The following is a 27,280-nucleotide window of genomic DNA, read 5'->3' on the forward strand; positions in this document are numbered from 1 at the left end:
AGCACTTGGATAAGAGATTTTTAGGAAATCTCAAAGCTATAGCTAGATTGGAAAGTCCAAAACAACATCCTGGAAAAAGGGGTTGACAAACTATTGTATCTAACAATATTCATAGGACTTAGAGACAGGTAATGATTATGAAACAGGGTTCAAGAAAAACTCTGGCAAAGTTAAAAGGAAGTTTAAGTTTTTTTAAAAAAGCGCACTTTGAGAGGAACAACAAATTTACGAACTTTCTGCATTATTGAAAAAATGGAGAAAATGTGCATGCTAAACTAAGTAAAATAAATCTATGAAAGCTCATGAGTACAAGCTTGGCTAGTTATGAAAATAAATAAAACTTTGGCTTTGGTTGGTTTCTGAATAGGTAATCAAGATAATTTCATTTTGATTGTTATAACTAAAACAGCAGGATCAGTTTATAAAATATTAGCAAAATCCACCATGACTATATTAATAAACAAGGCTCAGCACAATTGATGTTTCTAAGATGTTTAGGATGCTGTTTTGTACAATGTGGGTAAAAAAACCAAACAGTCATAGGATTTTTGGCAACCTCTTTGTTGAGAGAAGAGTGAAAAATATAGGCAGTCCTCGACTTATAATCATTCCTTTAGTAACCATTTGAAACAGCACAGACATGTTATGACATATGACTTATGGTGACTACAGCATCACCATGGTCATGTGATCAAAATTAGGGTGCTTGGCAAGTGGCATGTATTTATTATGAGGGTCATGTGATCACCTTCTGTAACCTTCCTAGCTATCTTCCAACAAACTAAATCAATGGAGGAAGCTAGATTCACTTACAATTGCAATGATTTGCTTAAGAATTATGGGGAAATGGCCATAAAATGAGATGCAACTCACTTAACAACTGCCTTGCTTTGCAGCAAAAATGTTGGGCTCAATTATGGCCATAAGTCAAGGACTACCTATAATGCATTTGGAGGAGAATCCAACTCCAGATACCCTTCTCTCCAAGCCCTCATTGAAGTTCTGGTGGTAAAAGGCATATATGTAAACCACATTCACTATCAGATCTCTGAGATACCAGTCACACACACACAAACACACAAACAACACACACAAACAAACACACAGAAAAAAACCATATACACACAAACTGCTAAAATATCCTTGTAAGAAAATATTCACACCAAGCTAAATTGATACTGAGTGGCAACAGGAGAAAAAAAATTAGTCAAGAACCTTGGCCTAGTAAACCAAATCCTTTAGAAGAGCCGTGGTGGCACAGTGGTTAGAAAGCAATATCGCCAGCCAACTCACTGCTCACTCCAGGAGTTTGATTCTGAACAGCTCAAAGTTGACTCAGCCTTCCATCATTCTGAAGTCAGTAAAATGAGGACCCAGATTGTTGGGGGCAATAGGCTGACTGTAAATCGCATAGAGAGGGCTGTAAAGCACTGTGAAGTGGTATATAAGTCTAAGTGCTATTGCTATTTATGTTCATTGACCATACCCCCACCCCCAAAAAACTAACATAGATGTAAATTGTGGGTAACAAAAGAATGGAGTCCATGCTGTGTTCTATCCTTTCTATTTATTTCTGTGGTAAATAGAAAATAAATAGCAATAATAAATGTTCATCTTGCTCAATATGGAGGAGAAATTTTTTAAACTGAAAGCTCTGCCATACCAATCAGCATCCTTGGCACAAAGAGAATTCTAATTATGGGAAATTAATGCCATGCATGAAATTTCTCTTGCATTTTTCTTCCTAGCTCTTATTCAATTTAATGAAAGAGAATAAAGTTAGAATGTATTTCAGCATGTGAAATGTCATGTCCTTGCACTTATTTCATTGGAAATTGACAGCAACAAGAGTATGTATGTGTCAGTGTCCATTGTACAGTCATCCTTCTATCATCTTGATTCCTACATTTCAGTTAAATCTCACTAGGAACTCTTCTCATGGACTTTCAAAGGCTGGAAAGTATGTGGAAGGTCAGGTAGGTTTCAAGATAATAGGTGTATAACAAAGAATCATTCCATCACCCTCAATTATAATGTAAGGACCAGAACACCATCAAGAAAAGGACATTAGGAACAGTATTCCATTCACAAAGACCTGGATGGCCCAGACCTTACACTTTTGCGTTTTATTCTTTGACAGAATTAAGTCATGAAGGGAAGGGAAGGGAAATACTATACAAAGTAGAAACCTTTCTTTTTGTTTGACTTTTGAGCCACTAAGGAAGATTTTGGTACATCATGGGAGACTAGGAGACTAGGAGACTAGGAGAAAGGACCCTTACATAACAGAAGATAACCCAGCTTCATAGCATGCACAGGGAACACAAGCACTTGTTAATGTACTACTGCTTAAAACAGAACAGCACCTCACCTTAACATTCAAGCATCTAAACCAGAAGACCCAGCCATTCCCTTTATCCCATTTGCTAATACAGACAAGCAAGGGAAAGAAGAACATGCACCATAATATTGCATCTTTCCCAGTGCTGCATTTGCCTTAGATCCCTTGGACATCATCTCAGGATCCACTTTGTTCCTGAATGGGTAGTTTATCCATTAGCTAAACCATAAAACGATTCCCCATTCTCCTGCTCATCCCTTTTCTTCCTTCAGAGTACCATTCATCCAAATCAAAGTGATCAGCCACACTTAGTAAAAGAACGAGATATAGGGGATTTAAAACAGAAAAGAGATCAGGAATGAAGAGAAATCACATGATAACTACTAATAAACATGAAAAATCAAAGAGAGCAAATGAGTACATGAAATATATATGGAAAAGCAAAATAATATCTGGACTGGGAACAAGGAAGAGGAGGAAAAGAGAGGTAAGCATGCAAGTGTGTGTGACTGAAAGTAGGTGGATGGATGGATGGATGGATGATGGTACTTCTGGTGCATGAATGGATGGGCATAAAACATAAAGAGGAAGGAACTTTGAGCCAAGAAATCTGAAAAACAAAATGGTTTGGGAAGAGATGAGGGTGAGTCGCTTGGCTAGTTCTCTATCATCATAAATAAGGAAATATGCCATTGAAAACAAGTAAAGAAGAGGCTAGTGCCTGATTCATAAGTTCCATTTTTATTATAAGGCACATTTAATAATGATCACTAAAATGTAAATAGAAACACCTGCCAGAATGATGAAGATAGTGAGATGTTGTTCTGGGCATTTGCTCAATTTGTAAGCCAGGTGTTATTTTTGATATCAACATGGGGTTCTGTACCCTTAACATATTAGTGGACTGTGTAGCTCCTCAATAGAATATGATCCTTTATCTTTCTTGAAATAGAGTACCTTCCTCAATAAAGTAAACTATATGAAACTTGGAAGAAGTAAAACCTTGAGACAAGTGATCTTCAAAGGATGTGGTAATCTTAAAGTAAACATTTTATGGTGATGCTCACACTACTATTTCAATATCTCTATTGTACAGTGTATTTCAGAAGAGGTATCCTGAGAGGAAAAACTCTTTGGTAATACCTTTTCCTAACTTACCAGAAAATCCCTGGCTATTGTTCTGGGCAGAACTTATATCCTTTGGTATTTTTGACTTGGGAATCTTTGTAAAGTTCAGAATCAGATCAAATGTCCCATGTACCCATGATGTCACTGATATTCAAGAACTGACTTAGTTCTTGTATCATTGGGTTGGTTTGTCTAAAACCAAAACAAAGGTGGTATTTTTCTTTGCAATGCTGCAACTCCATAAAGCTTATGGGCAATTTGTTTTTCCATTGGCAGAAATATTTGTCTCATTCACTCTTGATTCTGAGCTTCAGAGTCCTGCTTCCAATGACTCTTTACAGATATTGTCTCCCCCTTTTCTTGGTTAAGATACCATAATAAAAGCATGCAATATACAGTAGTTAGAGGCACTGGGGAAAGTGGCTGGTTGAACAATGTAAAAATACTTTATTATCACTTTCTCAACTTGCAAGAGTAAGCTTAAATGCAGGCAAAAAAGCAAATTTTCAGCCAGACAGCTGTCCATTAAAGAACCAAAATCCAAAAATCCATTTTGGATTTTTATGCAACTGCAAACAATCAGACAAGTCCATGCCATATGAAAAAAAACATGTAAGTGAAAATGGGGTGAAAGTGAAAAGTGAAAGTGAAAAGACCTTTACTGCCTGAAGATTTGCAGTAGGAAAGAAAATAGGACACTACTATAATGGTTTTTTTTGTTGTTTTTTGTTCATTCTTCAATTTATCAAAACGAAATGGGCACTTATAGTTTTCCAGGCATTCTGTCACTGTTTGGTGATCAATAGAGCTGAAGATGAATGAGGATTAAGTTTCAAAAACTTTATGAGGGATTGGGAATATAAACTTTAATTCAAAATTAAATACTGTTCAATTAAAGCGATCCAGCAGAAAACTAATCAGCCTAGATCTTGCTAACCCCATTGCCAATTTTTCTTGCCTCTGTCCTATCTTGCCAAAGTATTCTCATTTCCTGGGTCCATTCTGAACATCCCTAATCAGTAGAAAACTCATTCGTCAATCACAGCAGTCCTTTGAGTGACAGTGGTTTTAAATACAGCTAGATCTGTGGATTTAATCATCTTTCAGGGTTTTTTTCAGGCTTTCCCACTTTGTCTTTCAGTTATCCCACTCTACATTGGGAGAAGTAAGTAAGTACCATGGAAAAATAGACTCTATTCTCCAAATCTCCAAACTGATCCTCAGCTTGAAGACTTGGATCAGAATGGATAGTTGACTGCCTGAATAATAGCTGAAAACCAGGTCTTGCTGCCACTTTATGTTACATCATCACTCCTATCAGCTGTTGTTTAGGATGCCTTTGAACATGAGTAAAGCTCAATTCCAGAGTAATATGAAGGCAACATCTGAAGACCTATAAGAAAAATAGAAGTTGCTGGAATATGTCCTGGCTATGGGAAATGCAGTGCCAAGGTTATCTGTCAGAATAATCATTCATCTGTAGGAACTCTTATTTTTACATGGCAGTTGAGTAGGTAGTATCACCCCTTTAACATAGGCCAGGTCAGGAAATAGACTCCACAATTCTCATTGCAATTCTGCTTTATTTATAAAGATTATAAGAATATTGAAAGCATGAGTAAGTTTTCCCCTCCCTCTTATATTCCAGTGAATTTGGAAGGGGTCCACTGACTCCCTTCATATACAGTATTTTCTTTTTCCTGGGCTTAAAGCCTATTTTTCCAACCACCTTCTCAGTGTTTCTCCAAGGTCACTTCCTTGGCTCTCTATAGATAATTACCAGAAATTCTGCGCACTTGCCAATCAACAGTGCTCTAACCTTGTGGAGAAAATACACACTGAGCACTAAAACTGTTGAAGAGGCAAGCCTGGTTATAGGAAATTGATGCTGAAATCTCTGCTTGTCTTTTTGCTTACTTGGTGGGGTTAGCCACGTCATTTACCTCTCAGTGAAACCTGCATCACCAATCAGCTGTGAGATCAACAATACACTGAGACCGCTTTGGGGAAAGGGCAGGATGCAAATGGAGCATGACAAGCCCAAGCCAGAATTCTTGTGCACTTTTTTCCCCTTTAAAACAAAGTCCCATGTGAGTTTTTATTTGCTTTCAAATTGTCAAGTACATTTGGCAATTTTTTTATTTTTTTATTTTTCATTGCAACAGCCATGTTCAGAATTCATTGCCTCTAAAGTTCAGAGAGAAGAGAGAAGAAAACTTGCAGATTTCATTTTCTGACAGTTAGAACAATTAATCAGTGGAACAACCTGCCTACAAAAGTTGTGAATGTTCCAACACTGGAAGTTTTTAAGAAGAGACTGGACAGCCATTTGTCCGAAATGGTTACTAAAGTGCTACACTAGTGCTACACTAAAGCAAAGTTAAATAATATTAAACTGAGAACTTAAAGTCTCATGTTCCTTCACCCCACTTTAGATGGCAAAAGAGATCCCTTAATTAACTTCAAAATGTGAGATCGTTCTGTAAAGAGAGGTCATAAACGTTTCTCCAAAGTCTGTGCTGATGGCAGAACTATTAAAGAGCTGAAGATCCTATTGCATAATTTTTAGACTTGATCCAGTTCAGCAGGAAGATCTTATATAAATATGTTTATGCATACAAATATGAATGCATCTTTATAAATGTTTGTCCATAAGCACATGTGCGGCCTTAGCAGCCAATAGTCTGGTTGTTGCATTTTATACTAATGAAATTTTGTAATGTTCTTCAAATCTAACATGTCTGCAAACAGCATCTATTAATATCACATTCAAAAACTCAAAGAAGTTATAGATACTTCCTCTAAAGTCACTTGGTAATAAAAATCCTATGCACCCATTTTTTTCTAAAATGTGGTAAATTTCATCAGCTTAAAAAAAACTACTGCAGATATTACTCTGTTTTTAAAAAAGAAAAAAAATCATTCATTTAAAGATTATCCAAGATGGTATGAATTTGGGGTTTTTATATCTCACTTTAATTTAATTCTGATTTGACCAGAACCATTTCCAAATCAGTCCTAATCAAGCTAGGCTGATTTCAGATTGGTTCAGAAATAGACTCTGGTGTTGAAAAGAATGAATCTTCACTGTTCATCTTTTCTATAGTTTGAAGCAAATCATTGCTGCTCAACTCGAGTTGTGTTACTATCTGTAGAGCTGTTATAAAAGTTCCTAAGATAATGTACCAAATACATTTGGACTGCTCCAAAATGATACATATAAATGATAAATATTAATCACAATTATTATACAATTTACATTCTTGTATTGTGATATTTTTATATCAATATTTGTGGCTTTCGTGATGATTATGGAAGTTCTCATTTATCCAAGTCATGGATGTCCCAAAGGTACTTTTATTTTAAAAGCAACTAGACTTTCTGATTTTTCTTTAAGACATTTTGTTTTTCACCCAAGAAGATTCTTCAGTTCTATCTCTTTCATGGTTATTCAACTTCTATTATTGAAACATTTTACAAGCACCTTAGGGTTTTATTTTAACTATCCAGACTTAAATTAATAGTAATAAGAAGACAAAGAATTGGAAAAGATTATGAAGTATCAAGATTGAAAATAAATTGCTTATCAGCATACAGGGTACCATACCCAAAAATCTTGGACAACATTTAGATTAGCTTAATGTGTAAAGGTGAGTGCAGATCTAATGGCAGAGGAAACAGACCATTTACACCTGATTAATTTCCTATTTACATGGTAAGGTTTGTTATCATCCTCTCTCTCTCTCTCTCTCTCTCTCTCTCTCTCTCTCTCTCTCTCTCTCTCTCTCTCTCTCTCTCTCTCTCTCTCTCTCTCTCTCTCTCTCCCTCCCTCCCTCCCTCCCTCCCCTCTCTCCCCCCCTCTCTCTCTCTTTATATTTTTATTTCCATTGGCATCAGTCTGATGGAAAATAGCTTTGTCAGCTATTGAGGACTAACACCTGCTGCTATTATGCTAAGATTTGGCTGACACACACCTTGTTGAGTGCATGACGCTGTATTTATATCAGCACTGTTGTTAAGGCAGATTACCCAAACACAATCAAGCAGTTTCAATCCTATGCTTATAACCAACCATTTCTTTTCTTCTTGGACAGAATACATCCTATGTTCTTTCCTGTTTCTGTGTTCAGCCCCAAAACATTCAGAGTTAGGTCAATTGCCTAGAACCTTTTCCCTTCCCTTCCCTCAAATTATCTTGCTTAATAATATGCTACTGTTTTGGAAAAATCTCTCCAAGGCAATTTGGCTACCCCTGCTTCTCTGATAGAGTTTCCTGGAAAATAAGGTTTGTTATAATGCTACTTTCACAATTTGTCCTGCAACAAAGATCTAGCATTATAGTGAATACAAAGTTTTGGAAGCTTTTGAATGTTTTCATTAATACTTTTAGCAGTTGGTCTTCCCTTACAAGAATCTCCTGCTAAGTCTGTCAGGAATAGTAATTACAATGGCCATATAGCTCCCTGGTCTAAATCTGTGTGCTTGAGGAGAATACAATAAACTTATCAGAATGTCTTTTTGTGAATGGAAAGGGAAGGAATACTTGTTAATTCATGAAACACTGCAGCTATGGGGCAGGACAGACAGTAGCTGACCAATTTGAAAGAATGAGCAAAGATGGCTGGCATTTTCTTCTTGTTGTTGTTATTGTTGTTGAGTTCAAACCACAAATTATCTGAAGACAGGCTTCATAAACTCCAAATTTGTAACTGTATGACAACACCATACCAAAAGCTTTGAATTCTGCAAATAATGAATATCTTATTAAGGGGGGGGAGGAATACAGATTGATTTTAAAGATTGGAAGATTTAGTATGTATGATTGACAAAATCCAAAGCTTCTTTATTTATCCAATCTAAAAGTTGCCCCAAGATGGCCAGGGAAAGTTCTGTTTCATGTTTTATTGCCAGTGGGGAAACTGCTAATTGTAAATTGATACCAGTGACCTTTCTCAGACCACAGCAGAAATACCTCTAGACTAGTGGTGCTAACAAGCTCACCTTGAAGGCCCTTCAACTGTGTTTTGACTAGCTATATATTGTTTGTCGTCTCTCCATAGCATCTGTTAGTCTATTTCACTAATGGAGAGTATTCACTGGATTATTGAGGGACAACCATAGAAATCCAAATTTAAATAAATCTTCAGCCACAGAAATTCACTGGACAATTTATTTTCTGTCTGCACAAACTTTCATAAGTTAGTAGTTCTATGACTAAAACTGGATAAAGGATTCCAATGTAACTGGCCCAGTGGTGGGATTCAGCCAGTTTGCACCACTTCGGCAGAACTAGTAGCTAAGTTTTTGTTGCCCAGGCCCAGAATGGACTTCCGGAAGTGGCATCCACCCATATTTGAATCATCTGGACAAAAGGCAGGATACAAATACGTATTTTTTATTATTAAACCCATCTCTCTGAGGCAACTCTTTTAATATATAAATATGAATGCTCACAATTCCTGCTTACTCTAAATTCTGACATAAGGCCACAGAAGCTAATTCTACTTTTTTTTTTAGTGCAACATATTCTGATTTTCAAGTGGCTCTTTACAGACATTTCCTATATGTGCTTTACAGTCAGAAGACCATGACAAAGTTCTTCTCTGCCACAATCAAAACTACCCATTCATAATGACATGCCTGACAGTTACATCAACTTCCACACAGAACAACAAAGAATGAATGTAACCTAATCAGATGACTGGTGCTAATATATAGAGGAAAACATAAGAACCTCACTGATCATTTTTTCCTTGCAGTTCATTCACTCAGTTTACAGATTAAAATTAAATCAGCTGGAGAGCATGTTTTATTAAGTATGCAAAGGTTGGCATAGTAGGGTTTGGTCAGATGCTCAATTTCCAACCTACAGGCTGCTTCATTTATCCTGGGAGTTTAACCTTTGCACTCAGTGAACTTAATAATAAGAAAAAAGAACAAGAGAGACAGAATGGTAACTGCACTCTTTGAACATTTTCCCCTCTTTCCCCCTATTTCAGCAAAGTAATCAATAAAACAGGGTAAACTAATCTTAGGTTTGATGACTTTATATTAGAGGGATAATACTGGACACCAGGCTCAACTCTAGAACTCATCATAAAAATAAGAGTAGCCATGAGCATGTCTCTAAAAATGAGTGATCTACCTCCACAACCATCCTCCATTTCTTGGGTAATAGGGTGGTCAGAGATAACTTTTCCAAACAGATCTGAGCAACAATCTTTAAAAAAGAAGTGACATTGTTTGCAACAAGTCTTCCCTCTCCCTTCCTTTTTTTTTTTTTTTAAAAATCTATTCACACATTCTAGGGGCAATTTCAGGAAAGATTTGGTTCATAATGTGAAATTGGAAGCAATTGTATGCTTAAATGCTTTGTGAACTCTTCAGAAAGGGAAGCAAACAACTTTGGGGCATACTGAAGGTTTCTGCTTTCCTGAGATTGCTGGGTGGAAAAACAACACAGAAGTTGGAAAAATGTCATCTTAAAAAACACAGACTTTCCTGAGATAGAGTAACAAAAGTGAAGCCCTGCCAAAAGGAAACTATGGGATTTCAAAAAGACACATTTCCTCTATATAAGAAAAGAAGCAAAGCACCAACAGAGGGTAAGCAAAGCAGAAGTTCCAGGATAGCAATCCTAATTGAAAGGCAAGCAGCTCCAACACACACACAAACACCTCCCTGAATCTTGGTTTCTGATTTGAGAACCCAAAAGATTGCTAAAATATACAACCAACCACCAAAGTGCTCACCAATGGTAAAGCTGTAGCCATCAATGCTGAAAGTGGCACTCCTGCATTTTTTAAATCCTTCTTTTCGGTTGCTGGGTTCTGTCATGATGGAATTGCCAGCAAATCTTCAAGCAACAGCAGCAGCCGCTCCACTTCTAACAGCAGCAATCTCCCTTTGTGGGATATGAGCTTTTCTGAGCCAGCAATTTGATGCCTTTGAAGCTCTCCTGTTGGCAGTCCTCACTAGTGACTTTACACCATCTCCTAATGTATAGCACTGAAACCAAAAGAGAGCGAGGGAGAGAGACGAGGGAGAGACGCACCCAGCAGCTTTCTCCACCCCTAAGACTGTCACTTGGTTCCTACTTGGAGATGCCGACTGGAGATGCTATAATCCCAAACCTAATAGCAATTAGCAATTAACGTAATGCTACTGAGCCAAACAAATTGGCAATCCAGGCTACCAATGCTTGCAAGCAGGAGTTCCAACTATAATACTATAATATTCAATGCTGCCAAGATAGATTTTGTTCCAAACTTCCTTCCTTCCTGAGCAACACTGAAGTGTCCTGGTTTTTCTCCTTTATCTGGGATCAGTTGCAGTCCCTGTTAATAGAAGGTGAGAGATCCAGCCCATGTCCCCTATTATGGGGAGGGGAGGGGATGCCTCAGGGTTCTGTCTTTTCTTGCCTTCTATTTAATGTTTACATGAGACTGCTGGTAAAGTGCAATCTTGCAATCTTCCCTGCCATCTTCCCTATTGACATTTTGGGAAAGCAGCAGAGAAGATTGCAAAGGGTGATCCCTTGCTCACTGCGCTGCGCACTAGGTATTGCAACTGGTCATCAATGTGAACAGGTTGTCAAATGCCCAAAATGTGGTCCTGTGACCAGAGTGGCCGATACAATTTTCCCAGAAATGATTACAGGATGAAAACCACCCATTCCAAGGTCACTGTGAACTGTGAATTGAGGTTCATATTTTCAGGATTATCTGTAACTTGAACTTGTGTTTTGTTTTGATTTCTAGCTGTGAGAAGAGCTTCCAAATATGGATATCACCCTTTGAAGAGGAAAGGCTTACAAAATATTCTATGCAATCCGTTCTATACAATCCTTAAAAATCTAGGGATCATCATGTTGTGGGACAGTAATTGATCCCCACATATATAGACGAACAATGTTTCTCTTCCATCTCCACCAAGGAGCCTGTGGTAATTCTCCCTTCCCCTCTAAGCAAAATATATCCTTGGAGTAATTATATGAGCCTCCTGCAATAACCCCATCTTTGTATGTAAGCAGGGAGCATACCTGGCACCTTTAAAGAGGAAGAGCATTATGGGGCTGGTATAGTCTTGTCAGCCTTCAGATAGTTTTAGGCGGTGGTGGGATTCAAATATGTGAACAACCAGTTCTATGTGTGGATGCCATTTCTCCAGAAGTCCATTCTGGGCCTGGGCAACAAAAAATTAACTACCAGTTCTGCCGAAGTGGTGCGAACTGGCTGAATCCCACCACTGGTTTTGGGTATCTGCTGAAACAACCTTTGTCTTTTGACAACAATGAAAACTGGGTGATTTTATTGATTAGGCCTTTGCCTCAGGTGACTTTGCTTATTGCACTTTGCCAGATGTGACCTTTGCTTCCTGAATCTTTACTTATGAGCTTTTATTGATGTCAATCTGCTACTTTCTCCATAAGCTCCAGGCACTGGAAAAGAGGTTTCATTGAGTGTTCACGTATGGCAGGAATACCCCTAATTTTTATACATATCCATAAGGATACACACACACACACACACTTATTTATTTATTCTTGAAAAGTAACAAATTGTTGTTGAAGGGCCTATACTGGTTGTCAGTTTTATATCAGGCACAGGAGCCTAAAGCTTAACTATTTGAAGGAATAGATATTTTGTTTCAAACCTGCTTAAGCATTTAAGATCTGCAAGAAATTTATTTATTTATTTAAAAAAATTATGATAGCTCAACTTATTCTCAGTGACTCTGGATGGCTTACAAAAATAGAAACCTAGTATAAAACCATATAAAGCAATACCCCCACCATCGTCCTGGCAACAATAATTAATCAAACAAACCATTTGATGGGCTCCATCCCACTCTGGGTTTCCCAGGCCCATTGGCAAAACCAGATCTTTAGGGCCTTGTGAAAGAATGGGGGCCAATCTCATTTCTGCAAGAATGATGTTCCACAGGGAGGAAGCCACCACAGAAAAGGCCCTTCTTCCTGATCTCAATAGATGTACCTTCTTAGGAGAGGGGACCCACAACATTCCTTGCCTCTTTGCTCTGGTAAGTCAGATATAACTGGGGAAAAATGGTCCTTCAAATAAACTGGTCCCAAGCCAATTAGAGCTCTAATTGTGCCTTGAATTGAACCCAGAATCAAATTGGCAGTCAATGCAGGTCCCACAGGAGAGATGAACACATGTGCAGACTTAGGCCAGCACAAAACTATGCAGGCCACTGCATTTTGAACCAATTGAAACTTCTGAATACTTTTCAATGGCAGCCCTTCTGAAGACGTTTTTGTTGTCACAAATGTCTTATAGGCATGGGTATTTTTTTTTCATTGTTCCCAGATACAGAAGGCTTTTTCATCTACGTTAAACTGGGGGAGACTGGAAAGTATTAGAAGACTCAGAGTGGATCCCTCCTGACTCCCTGGGTATAAATGGGAAAGGGAAAACATAGGAAGACTTGCAAGATTATGCTATTATAGCTTATAACAATAAAGCATACTTCCTGTGAAGTATATTTTCTGATCTGGTCTATTTCATAGAGCTAACATTGGCTATCATAGCAGTCATTTAATATGTAGACAAGTCTCTCAGGAGATACCTAAAAGTAATGATTTGTATATAACCTTTAGGTGCCCCAGTCCTAAAGGCTCCTGAGCTCTAGCATAAATGGTTAATTTGATTATATGCCATCAAGTTATTTTTTTACTTCTAGCGACTACATAGATGTTCTCCATGACGATCTATCCCTAACCTGATATTTCAGGTCTTTCACAGTGCATTCATCAGCACAGTAATGGAGTCCATCCACCTTGCTGCTCTTTTCTTTCCTTCTACCTTTCCAAGCATTAAAACATTTTTTCCAAAGAGCTAAGTCTTTACATAACACATTCAAAGTAGTATTATTTGAGCTGGTCCTTTGTGCCTTGAGTGAGAACTCTGGATTGATCTGTTCAATGGTCCATTGCTTTGCTTTCTTGGCTGTCCAAAGTATTCTCAAGAGCCTTCTCCAGTATCAAAGTTCAAAAGTATCAATACTTTTCCTGGTCTTCTAATAATTCATAAGCATATATGCATAGATTTTCTTTCTTTCTTGACCCATACACAGAGGTGGAATAATTTTCTGGATCAGAGACTCTATTATTATATGATAAAGTTCTTCCATTATCCTGAAAAAACCTGGGGCTTGGGCTTCCATAAGTGGAGCGTTGTCACATAAAGTAAACCAGGGGTCCCCAACCTCTAGGGCTAGGGGGCCTTGAGTTGTTTGCAACGGGGCTGCGGAAATGGTGGGCAAGCATGCGCGCGCATCCCCACTTGCACAAGCAGTGGGCAAGAGTGTGCACTTGCACTCCATTTGCATGAGCAGTGGGCATGCATGCACCCCGCTTGCACAAATGGAGCTGCACATACACTCTTGCCAGCTGCTTGCATGGAACCATCTCCCCCTTCCATTGGCCTACAAAGCCAAAAAGGTTGAGGAACTTGGAAGTAAACCTTTGATAGCCTTATAAGACAGATTTAAAAAAATGTTCATAACAGAAGAGTCCCAACAGAAAAAAAGATGGGACATTATGTACAGTTTCGAAAGAAAATTGTGTCCCAAGCCAACTAAGGTTTAGATATAAGCACTTTGAATTGTACTCAGTAAAGATACACTGGAGATAAGCACATTCATAAGTCACTATACTATTTTCAATATCCACTCCAGCTTCTCTTTTCAGATATCCATTAATTCTTCATACCAGATTGTAAAGACCAATATTGCACCTTTTTCTTTTAATCTTTCTCTATAAATTCAATGCTATTGAATCTCCTAATTGATTGTACTGATAGACATATGACTTGCACTTTCTACTGATTATGTTTTATGGTTTAAATTTGATTTTAATTTTGTTTTTTATTAATATACTGCATGTACTCAGAGTCATGAATGTGAGATAAGTGGCTCTACAAATCAAATAACTACTAACAGCTCTTAGTTTCCTGATATGTAAACCTGTTGTTGTTTCAGCACAATAAGAGCTGTAAGGCATTAAGCACCTTTTAAAATCTGCAAAGAATAGGATTATATTAAACTATGAGTATTACTCTGCTTCTCTGGCTCTCTTTGGGGAAAAAACTTCAGTAAGTGGCTTTTTAAGTCACCTAAAGCAGTGGTTCTCAACCTGTGGGTCGGGACCCCATTTGGGGTCGATCGACCATTTCACGGGGGTCGCCAAGCAAGACTGTCCACCATTTTTTTTGTCCGCCATTTTTTCCCCTTTTCCGGCGGGTGCCTTACCTCCCTTGGGCTGGGCCAGCTGGTGGTCGGTCTGCTCCGTCTCTGCCGCTTGCCAGCTACTCCTCGGCCGGTGCAGGGGGCGGAACCACGCATGCGCAGCGCTCCCGGGCAGGGAAAGTCCTCGACTTATGACCGGTTGGGTAGTCCTCGACTTACGACCGGTTTAGTCCTCGACTTACGACCGGTTTAGTCCTCAACTTATGACCGGTTTAGTCCTCGACTTACGACCGGTTGGGGTCACGGCATTAAAAAGGTTGAGAACCACTGACCTAAAGAGTGAATTTGCTGCCTCGTTAAAAAGAAAAAGGAGAAGCCTATAAATTAACATATCTCAGAATCTGCAATGAATACTCTAAACCAGTGGCCCCCAACTTTTTGGACACCGGGGACTGGTTCCGCGGAGAAAGGTTTTTCCACAGACCAGAGGGGGCATGGTTTTGTGTGCTGCCTGTATCCCGCAGATGGAGCTTTACTTGTTTACAAGGAACAGTTGCTGGCCTGCTGCAGACTGGTGCCAGTCCATGGACTGGGGTTTGGGGACCCCTGCTCTAAATCATATTTCCCATCCAATCCTATTTGTAGCAATTTCTCCTCTCCTTGCAAAGTCACTCCAAAACAAATTAAGGTTGCTTATCTCAGTAAGCCTGCAATGTCTCTCAATGGCCATTCCTTAAATTCTGTCCTTATTTCTTAAGCAATTTGCCATTAGCCCTTGGTTATTCTTCAGTACCGGATGGTGCTTCCTGAAAATAGGTCACTAAACATATTTGAATCTTTGTGCTGGAAAACAATGTGGCATGATGCCAGATAGTGCCTGCAACAATGCATTGGATTCATGCCCAATAGAAATAAGAGGACAATTTAGTCCTCAATTCAGTCATTAAGCTGAGTATCATAAAACTGAATATTACAGTGTATAGTACTGTAGTTACTAAGTTGTTGGAATGACACTAGGGAGATCTAGCTTCAAATCTATCCTCAACCACAAATGTTTACAGTATTGAGCGACTTTGGACCAGTCCCTCTTCCTCCTCCCAATCTACCTCTCAGAGTTATTATGAGGAAAAAGGGGAGGAGGTGCTATACAAACATGTATCATATTAATAAATGAAAGGCAAGATCTAATGAATAAAGAGTCAACGAGAGAGAGAAATAAAGTTTATATTATGATGTAATGTTACACAATGATCCACATGGTCCTGGTGGCAGCATATGTGATTCCAGCATTCTGTACAGCAATGCCTCCATGAATCTAAGTGACTGCAGGGCAACAGGAGAGAGTTATTGCCTTTATTGTCCTTCCCCACACATCCTGCCCCAAACATCTGATCAATCTTACATGGAAACAGAGACCTGGATAGATAATTTTTTGGCTTAATCACACAGGTCTTGAAATCTTGTCTCTTGCACATCTAATCTGGGGAAATACAAAACAGCCTAACCACCCAGATGACTCTGGATTCTTTCAGTTGTCGTAACAAATCATCTGCAATTCATTATGACTTTTGTTGTGAATGATAGCTTAGTATCTTTAATTGTTTGGATCAAAATATCACATTCGATGTCCATAACAATAACAGCCAATGCTTATAGGACACAATATTTTCAATCTCTTTCAATGTGAGTGTGTGTGGGGTGTTGCAAACAACTTTCTATATGTGCAACACTTGTGCAGAAGTGTGTGATGTTTCTTTCTGTTAATCCTAGGCTCTATTTTATGTACAAATGAAATCCCTGATTCACAATAAACTCTTTAAATATATGAAAAGAAAACTAACAATCATAGAATTTTTAAAAAGTGATGTGACCATTAAATGTTGGCATTAATGAAAACTGAATAGGGAGGGGTTCAAATTCTACTCAATAAGAGATATCATAATTTAAGTAAGACCAACACTCTCATTTCAAAATACCTCTGTGCAGGTATTTTATCAAGGTTCAAGTATTTTGTGGACAAATATACCTTGTCTCCCACTTTAAACTTTTTTTGAGTAGCTCTTTTCCTATCAGCCTAGAGTTTTTTTACTTCTTCTGTGCTTTTTCCAAAGCTTTTCATATCCCAACCCATGTATCCTTTACATTGTTCATCCACTCTGTTAATGTTGTTGAGGGGGTTTCTTGCAGGAACTCGGACATGGCAACATATTCAGTCCCTGAAGCCACTTTAAAAGGGGTACGCCCTGAGCTATTATGTATCACATTATTGTATGCTACTTCAGCAAATGATAATAATTCAGTCCAATCATTTTGTTAATAATTTACATAGCATCTTATATATTGTTCTTTCATTGCCTTCATATGTTCTGCTGCTCCATTAGTACATGGATGAACTCTGGAACTGAGACCTTGGGATGATCCTATTGATCAGATGAACTCTCTCCAAAATTTTGCAATGAATTGCACCCCTCTGTCTGAAATGATTCTTTTAGGGACTCCAGGCAGACTACAAATGTTTGACTAATCGGGACATACAGTTTAATCCCTTTCCATGCCATATCTTTTTTTATCATTAGTACATCTTTATGGTTCTGGAACAAACTTTCTTGTTCCAAAGTCTCTTTAAACTTCTGCCTCAGTGAATTTAATGCTAACCTGGGGGGGCAGTTCCCCTGCATGGAACCCATCATGCTGGTGCTACAAACTGACTGGAAGGAATTATAGAATTCATCATTTCTTCCTTGATACTCTTGTATTGAGGCATACGTGAAAGAGTATCAGCCCCCCCCCAAAAAAAATTTCCCCTGGTATGTAACATAGATTAAAATTAAACAATTGAAATATTGAGTCCATATTACTTGCTTAGAGGACAATTGTCTTTAAAGCCTCTAAGTTCTTATGATTCATCCACACTTCAAATGGGATTTTACTACTGCAAGTTAGGAGAGTCCATTGGACAGTGTAGGCTTCCTTTTCCCATACAGCCCACTTTCTCTCAGTGTCTGATAACTTTCAAGAGGTGTATGCACGTGGTTGGAACTCCCCTTTCTCATTTTTTGTAGCAACACCGCCCACACTGCCACATCATTTGCATCTGCTTGAATTACAAATGGTTTCTCTGGTATGGGTGCCTTAAAAGTGATTCTGCGGCAAAAAGTTTCTTTAGCTTTTCAAAAGCCACTTGATATTCAATCTAAGGGTTGACTTGGTTTTGACCTAATCTCTTTTCCTGTTTTTAACAAATTTGTTATGGGCAAAGCAATCTGTACAAAAGTAGGAATAAATTGTCTATAACAATTTGCAAATCCCAAAAAACTCTGCAATTGCTTTCTGGTCCAGGGACTTTCCCACTCCATATTGCCTTTACTTTCCCAGAATCCATTTCTATGCCTCCTGCAGAGACATGATACCCCAAGTAATCTAATCTAGTTTTGTGAAAACCACATTTCGACAAATTGGCATACAGCTGGTTTTCAAATAACTTTTTTAAAACTGATCTTATTAGTCTTACATGTTCTTCCATTGTTTCAGTGTAAATTAAGACATCATCTAAATACACCCCCTTATACAGATATTCAGGTAGCACCTCATTTATCACCTGCATGAATATTGCAGGTGCCCCTTGTAGCTCAAACAGCGTCATTCTGAATTGATAACACCCTAAAGGACAATTAAATGCAGTTTTCCACTCATCTTCCACTCCACTTCTTTAATCCTTACTCAGTAATAGGCTTCTGTCAGGTCTAATTTTGTAAAAAAAAAAATCCCTTAGACAGGTTCCCTAATATATCTTTCATAAGGGGAAGAGGGTACATATTCTCCACTGATATAGCATTGAGATTTTTATAATCAAAACACATTCTAAGGCCCCCATCCTTCTTATCTCTAAATAATATAGGGGCAGCCATTTTCAATTTTGCAGATTGAATGAACCCCGGAAGCGGTTTTTCTCTAGAAACGCTCTAAGTTCTTCCATTTCTTTAGGAGTCATTGCATATATCTTCAGTTTAGGAAACATAGCCCCTGGGACTATCTCTATAGCACAGTCCATTGGTCAATAAGTGGGAGTACATCAGATTCCTTTTCACTAAATACTTCCATTAACTCTCTGTAATCCGCCGGCATGCTGTGCTCTAGCTGCCTGTCTGCTTTTAGTGTAGTCGCTAATAACACTTTTGATTTCTTAACCACAGGCTTGTGGCAAGCAGCTGGCATCTCCTTTGGCTTTTGCTGATTGATTGCTCTTTTCGTCATTTGCCATTATTTTTATTCCAATCTATTGAGGGATTCCATTTCTTTAGCCAATTAATCCTAAAATCATATTTTAGTCATCCCAGGGGCTAAAATAAAATGAATGTTTTCAGTATGATTTCCAAACTTTACAGGCACTGGTTCAGTGAGACAAGCTGCAGGTTCTCCCCCCCCCCATAAGAGACCTATCTAGCTGCTCGAAACCCATGGGTTGTCTCAACTTTCTGAGCTGCAGTCCAAGTTTTTCTACTGTTTGCAAGCTGACCACACACCTTGTGCACCCCGAGTCAAGTATGGCTGTGATGGTCTCCCTTACTCTTGAGGAGGGCACACACAGTTATACCCTGGTAGTCATTGAGGAAATAGGACCACTTACCTTTGGGTAATTCTCCTCTTCACTGTCACTTTCATAGAAAGCCAGTCCAGGCTTCTCAAGGGTCAGAGATGGATGGGGAAGAGATCTCCATGACTTGTTGAGCAATGTTTGTTTTTTCTTTAGAATTTGGTACCGGCTTCTTTGACCTAGACTTGCTTGGAGCTCAACATGCTGACAGGGGGTGTGGTGCAGGGCAATCCTTGACTCAGTGCCCCTCTTTTCCACAATGGAAATATGCTCCCATAACCGGAGGGGATGTCTCCCTTCTGGTCCCTGGAGCACTTCCCTTGCTTCCTCTCCGCACCTGATGCGGTGTCCTTAGAAAGGTTTCAGGCTCTCACAGTCTTCAGCAGAATTGTAGATGTTTCATTTCTCCATCTAATCCATTCTAAAGCAACACCTCCCCCCCTGCTTACGCTAATGGCAAGTTGAAACGAAAAGGCACGTAGCTGCCAAAGTTTTATTCTTGACAGGCACAATCTTTTGCACTACACATAGATCTATTGACATTCCATATAAATATTCCTAAAATTTATATTATTAGCATATATAAATTGCATGCAATTTGGTTTGGAGTAAACTAGATCATTCCAATCATATGCTAAATTTATACCATGGATGTTATTAGGTAATAATGATCAGACAATGACTTTGGGCATTCATTATGCATTATGCATTAGTGAAACATTTAAAGAACCAGTAGCAAGGATAATTTAATAAACTGCAATTTCTCTACCAAAAATTAATCCTGTAATCTTTTTGATTCAGACATATGTTTCTAAGTTTCTAGCATTTCTTCAAGCACAACTAAAATTCATTTCCCAAGTATAAATTGAGGAAGTAATTCTCAAAAGAGATAAAGTAGGAGCTCTGTAATTATGCTATAATACTTTCCAGAAAGCTAACATGATATTAATTTTCAAATTGCTTATGATATTTGTATTTTCTATATCTGATCAAATCTATGAGTCTTTTTTCTCTAAAAATATACCATTTGGATGTTCAAATGACTTAATCAGGAAAATACATTCAACTTCAGTCATTTTTAATTAAAGAATTAAATAGCTTAAGTCAATAAAACAATTTTGCTAAAACAGTTCAACTGCTTTAATTTTTTTTAACTTCTCCAAAACTGACCATTTTATTCATACCAACTATTAATCAAGCATTTTCCAAAATCTTGGGAAATTCTCAATGCTTATCTCATTTCAGATTTTTCACTTATTGTTTTCCCTTTGGGGATAGAGGAAAAGATGTTATTTTTAAAAAGTGAAGAAAATAAAATTGATTATGGACTGAATTTAAACCAAAGCATTTTTTTCCACTACTTTGAATTGTCACTATTATTGCTGTCAAATTGAATAGTACATGAATTTATGATGGATTAAAATCAGCCATCCTGCCAAATGAACGCAGACATTTCTTTCATATCCATATTGTAAAGCATTAGACTTGAACCAGAAAGATATGGGCTCCAGATGGTTAATTCAGTTCAGTAGGCTTTCCTCAGGCAAAGTTCAGTGCCCTGTCTGCTTGTAAAATGGAACAACAATCTTTTTCACCAGGGTATATTCAGTGTAATATTTTCCAACAAGAGAAAACTATTCCCTTTGGTCCTTTTGCTTTGCCCACAGGAAGAAAAGAAAGTAATTCTGTGGAGTAAGTGAAATGGAATTCACAACTCTACAAAAACTAACACCTTGACTTATTCCATAAATTAGAAGATGAAAAAAGCAAATACAAGAAGCTATGATTTATAAGTCCATCTAGCATTTCATTAACTCTGACAGGCACAATATCTGCTGCCTGATATTTAAATAAGACTAGATATATGCCTAAGGTTTAGCTTTAGTACACAAACTGGTGCTTTATCACTGAATTATAGTTATACAATGCTGATTTAACCTTTGGGTGCAAGCTGCTAGAATAAAGTCATTACTATGAGCTATCTATGAGTTAATAGAACTAAATTAAACATATTTATCCAAAACTGGATTTCTAAAATAGTTATATTTCTTAGCTGTACACAAGTTTGATGTCTGAAGTAAACTTTTACAAAGTTTAAATAAATTTGGGGTGAGATCTGATTAACATAGGATAAAGTGGAACTGTTTCCCATGATTAGGAATATATATCTTTTTTTTGATGCAGCCTAAATTTCTATTTGTCTTTTTTGTAACTGTATCATATTTTTTTCATAGTTTGATAATTCACTTTACAATCAGCTATTCTAAGATCTCTTTCACAAATAAAATTATCAGGTCAAGTGTCTCCAATTCCACACCTGTCTTTCTTCTATTGAATTCACTGTATCCATCTAATTTTGTATAAATCTTCAAATTTAGTAATTTGATACACTTCTTCATGTTGCTAATAAAAAATGTCAAAGATCTAAATTTGATAACTCTTCAGTTTGATTTTCATTAGTCATTAGTGAGGACTCAAAATAAAATTGTGAGATGGTGATCTCTACACTTAGGTGTTAGGTCAATCCAACCCAAAATTAATTTGCCAATTAGAATGGCATACAGTGTCATCAAATGGTTTCTGAAATCAAGATATATCTAGAATATTTCCATTATATATTAAGGAAGTTACCTAGTCACAAAATGAATTAGAGTTAATCTTGGAACTTGGAAAAGTTCTTGACAAATCTATATAATCTATATAAATTTCAGTAATTTCTGCATTATTATGATTCCCATAGGCTAATCTGTTTAGAATTGGGATGGCACATATACAGCCAGACACAGTAGCCGACAATTTTTTCTGGCATTTTCGAATGCCTTTGTTAAAATTGTTCCTATTTAAGTGAACCTATTTTATCCCAATAACTCCTCAAGGTAATTTACAATATGCATTAATATCAACCCACTTATATTCTCTTGAGATTAGAGAAAAGCTGTGGAAATATTTCAAGCTAATACAAATTATAATTTTTCTGTTGCAAATAGACTTCAAAAATATTATTTTTATTTCTAAAGAAAAATATTGTAGATTAGCTAGAAAGTTATATTAATTTATAGTTCAGTTGTCCAACTGATTAATAAAGAACAATTCCTTTGCATTTTTATGTATACAAGAGAATAGAGGATAGCTTTGTGAAAAACAGAATGGGTTAATAAATAGAACTAAATAAACCATTCAGCAGATCACTGCATCACTGAGAAGATATCAGCTAGAAAGTATTTCCATCAGTGCTCTAATTGCTATTATTAGTAACCAGTGCTTTTTTTCTAAAAAAAAAAAAAAAAAAAAAAAAGGTGCCGGAACTCACACATGTCATACAACCCGCCTTGCCTATCCTACAAGGTTCCATCCAAAAAAGGTGCCAGAACTCCGTTCTGGGCGTTCTATGAGAAAAAAAAGCCCTGTTAGTAACATTTATTATGGTTTCTATGCTACCTATTCATCAAACTCTGGGCAGTTTACCACTATAACAGTATTCAGACTTAGGTAGTTCCCTTCAATTCTATCTATTGTTGCTGCATGGTGATGGCTGAGAAATGAGGATTTTCCATTCAGAATGTCCTGTGAAACAACACAGTTTTCACCACCTTCCTAAATAATAATAGGATGGGAGCCATTCAGTCCTCAGGGGATTCCAAGGGGAACCACACTCCAAAGGGATCTGCAATCATCATTATCCCAGCTTTGAAGATCTTAATTTTCCATGCCATTTACAAATGTAATATAAATAGAATAATAAAATAATGTCAAATTCTGTACAAATTTATCACATGATTCTAGAGGCAGGATTGAAATCACTACCCCCACCCTACTGAATAGATCCTCTGTTATGTGCTGCCACCTATTTGCAGAACACGCTTCAATAATGTCAGGGTAGAGAAATTTCATTAACTTCATTTTGAGAGAAGAAAGAGCTGGATTGGTTTCTTAGCAATCAGATGTTCATTCAACAATCCATTAGGATACACTCCAGGAAACATTAGGATCATTCCAGCCTAGACAAACAGAATGGGGTCTGTATTAGGAATTTCACCATTTTGTAGAACCTGTGTCAGCTCTTGCCATGTTTTTCATTATATCCAATAATATAGTAAGAGTTGCTAGGCTTAAACTGGCCACTTTGACAAGCTAATAATTGATTTTTCTAAAAAATAAAGTAACATCCTATATTCTGTCTTTGGATTCAATGTTTTGATTGTTATCCTTTCTTTTCTTCTTTCTTTTTCTTTTCTTCTTTTTTTCCTTTTTTCTGTTACATTTTTTAAAGCTTGGCTTCTATCACAACAAGAAGTCCATTTAACTTGATGGGAATATCTGTAAAAACCTTTCATAAATTGAAACAGTGTCTTTTTTTTTCTTATACGTACAAATTTCTTGGACTCCTACTTCATTTTTGAAAAGAACAATGTTATGGCTTAGACACCTTTTACAAAATCAGCAGATGGAATAAAATCTGCCCGAGACAAACTTGGAAGTATTTTAAGACATAATTTGACATTTTATTTTGCATCTAGAGTAAGTAACCATTTTGCTGAAATCTGAAATGCCAAATTACGATTGGTTAATTTAGAAGCTTCCAGATGTATTGTTAGATCTGTTTTCAATAAAAACAATGAAAACCTTTTCTTTGTTTCTTTTTTTACTACTTCAAGTATCCTTATTAGTAAAAAGAATTATTTATTGACAGATGGAGATGAGTAATTATCAAGAGAGAACTCCTGAAATATGATTCACAAATAAAAGTTCTACTTACTTGAATACAAAAGTAGTTATCTTCTGAAAACACTAGAAATATACCAAACAGCAATATAGAGCTCAAAATACATTAATTAAAAATGCCAATACTCATTAATTAAATAACCAACAGTCCCCCATTAGTAATCAAAGATTTGCAGCATAAATTACAATTTTGGAAGAAAGTATTTCTATTGAAAAGGATCTCTCCATTAAAGGGCTAGTCTTGCCAATCAACAAAACTATTCAAGCAGCAAATTTTGGGTTTCATAAAAAGTCATTGATTGGTTAATTTATTGTAATAATTTACAATAATTTAATATTATTGTAATTTATTGTTGGGAGGTATGAGCAGTGCTTAATGGATTTTTTTCTTCAAATACTGAAATAACTGTGCAAATGCTCTGGGTATTATTCCTTTGTGTGGAAGATATTACTCCTTCCATCTTAGATAATAAAATATCTGAGATTGAACTTGGTTCAATGCTTAAGTAAATTTGACAGTTGAAAAAATGCACTGAAGAACTAGGATCCATCATCTGATTTTAACATATAGTAAGAGATTAATATGGAGACAGTTTTTTCTGAATAGGAAGACTACAGAATAAGATCTTCACTTTGAACTGAGCCTGGGCAACAGTGCAATCAGGACTCAAGGTGTTTTCTAAAACTTAATATTCTTCTCCTAGCCTGAATCACTGTCTGACCCAATTAGTTAATTAATTTAACTACTTGCAGATCCAGAACTATAAATTCCAAGCAACATAAAGATATGAGTATACTAATAAAATTTTAAAAATATGACTAAAAAAATAAATCCACACAATAAATCCACAAACAACAGGGAACAGCCCAATTAAGGTGCGAGATTCCCTCATAAGCTTGACAGATATTAAAGGCTCACTGTAAAAGAGAATTGGACCAACTTAAATTTCAAGAATGATGTTGTTGCAAAGAAAGGGAAGCAGCCCCTGAGAAGGCTTGACTCCATGGTTGCTGCAGATAGCACTCATCAAGAAAAGGACTAAGAGGGAACCTTCATTTCCACCTTTTGATGGTCAGACACCCCTAGGACTAAGTGGTACCCAAACCACCCATGACCTGAAAGTTTTTAAAGACTTAAAAGGGTAACACTATATGGTTGAATCAACAAGTACCTATAACCACTCAAGTTGCTATATTCTGGACTAGCTGAAGCTTCCAGGTGGTCTCCAAGGACATAACAGCACTAGCACTTAGACCAGTGGTTCTCAACCTGTGGGTCGGGACCCCATTTGGGGTCGATCGACCATTTCATGGGGGTCGCCAATCAAGGCTGTCCGCCATTTTTTTGTCCGCCATTTTTTTTGTCTGCCATTTTTCCCCCTTTTCCGGCGGGTGCCTTACCTCCCTTGGGCTGGGCCAGCTGGTGGTCAGCCTGCTCCATCTCTGCCGCTTGCCAGCTACGCCTCGGCCGGCGCAGGGGGCAGAACTACGCATGTGCGGCGCTCCCGGGCAGGGAAAGTCCTCGACTTACGACCGGTTGGGTAGTCCTCGACTTACAACCAGTTTAGTCCTCGACTTACAACCGGTTTAATCCTCGACTTACGACCGGTTTAGTCCTCGACTTACGACCGGTTGAGGTTGCGGCATTAAAAAGGTTGAGAACCACTGACTTAGACTTATATACTGCTTCTTAGTGCTTTAGCACTCTCTGAAAGGTTTACCTTGCCAGCATATTGCCCCCAACAAACTGGATTCTCATTTTATCGACTTCTTTGAGATGGAAGGCTGAGTCAACCTTGAGCCAGTCAAGATCAAACATCCTGGCTGTGGGCAGAGTAGCCTGCAATACTGCATTCTAAACACTGCACTACCATTGCTCCTAATTGCAGTAGTCCAGCCAAAAAGTAATTAAAGAGAATAGTGTCAGTAAGCAGGACCTCCAATCCAGATAATGCTATTACTGACATACAAGATGGAGCTGAGCAATGCCCATATATTTTATTAAACAAAACTAAACAAAGCCACTTCTAGCCATCACTATCACTTCTCTTCAAGCCAGAACCATGAGTCCTCAGATTACAAATCAGGTCTGAATTGAGAAGCAAGACCTGGTCCTTAACCACAGGTAGAGGTTTTCTGGAATCTGATGGTTTTTGCACCCAAAGTCTGTATTATGTGTGGCTTAATTTTCCTTAAACTTTCTTTCCTTGAGGAATGTGTAATAGTCCAACACCAGTTCAGAATATATCTGATACTGGGATAGACATATTAAGTAATAATCACATGATGCAAAGTAGTGATACTGTCACAACTACTAAAATGTTCCTCAGCTCAAAAAGTATACATATTTTGAAAAGTTGTATAGAAAAAAAGGTCAGATTTTGTTACAAAATAGCATTTATGAGAGGAGGGGAGAAATATAACCACATTTGCTTAGAGGCTCTATTTCATGTGTTGATATCGGACATACATTTAGGAAAAAGTAACAAAATACAGAACACATAAATTATATACATGTCTTTTTTTCCCATGCTATTACTGTCCTTCAGTCCTTTCTTTCTGATCACTCATAACTCATATATAAACAAGGAGCATATACAATATGCTGGCCTTCCCCAGTTCTCCAGATATACTGGGGCTTCATATACCAAAATTCCTAATAAAAGCTTACCCAAATATACCTAGCTATATAGGATGAGTATAAGTGATTGCAATGCCACTCTGCTCTCTATATACATTCAAATGAATAAGTAAAAGAGATTAAAGATATAGGCAAATTTCTTAATCATCATCCCTGTCAGACTAATGAGCCATGCCAGTAATATAAACACCTTCTTAATATCTTTCATAAAATTCATTCACTCAAAATCTGTTGCCCCGCAACAGAGGCACAGAGAAACTAAAGCTTATCATATTTATATTACTAGGTGAGCCACTCACTAGCAGCATACTCGGTCTCCCAACTTCTTGGTTATCCAGCCATCTTGTTTGTCTATTTGAATGTTCTGAAATGGGAGAACAGAGTGGTTGCTGCAAAGGAGAAAAGGGTGGGAAACTATTATTGCAGAAACATCAAAAAGGGAAATCCACATGGACCCAAACCATTCCATTTAAATATTGATATCTCTGATGTAATGATCAGCTTTTTGGGGTCCCACAACATTGTGCAGGTATGCTTTCTTCCCTTATAGGTAGTCCTTGGCTTATGACCCTTCATTTAACAATGGTCCAGAATGTTGGCAGCTTCGGGAAGGGTCCTAAAGATTTCAGGCAAAGGAATCCCT

General features: G+C 37.5%; 1 protein-coding gene across 1 annotated transcript in view; it reads right to left on the minus strand.

The window, feature by feature from the left end:
* Positions 1-10,416, minus strand: part of PDE1C (phosphodiesterase 1C) — a 244,100-nt gene extending 233,684 nt beyond the window's left edge. The window contains exon 1 of the mRNA XM_029283292.1: positions 10,222-10,416. Coding sequence (XP_029139125.1) covers positions 10,222-10,306 — 85 coding nt within the window. The 5' untranslated portion in view covers positions 10,307-10,416. The remainder of the gene's footprint in view (positions 1-10,221) is intronic.
* Positions 10,417-27,280: the final 16,864 nt, after the last annotated feature.

Source organism: Protobothrops mucrosquamatus, unplaced genomic scaffold (assembly GCF_001527695.2).
Source record: "Protobothrops mucrosquamatus isolate PMUCROS unplaced genomic scaffold, P.Mucros_1.0 scaffold48, whole genome shotgun sequence".
NCBI classification, from domain to species: domain Eukaryota; kingdom Metazoa; phylum Chordata; class Lepidosauria; order Squamata; family Viperidae; genus Protobothrops; species Protobothrops mucrosquamatus.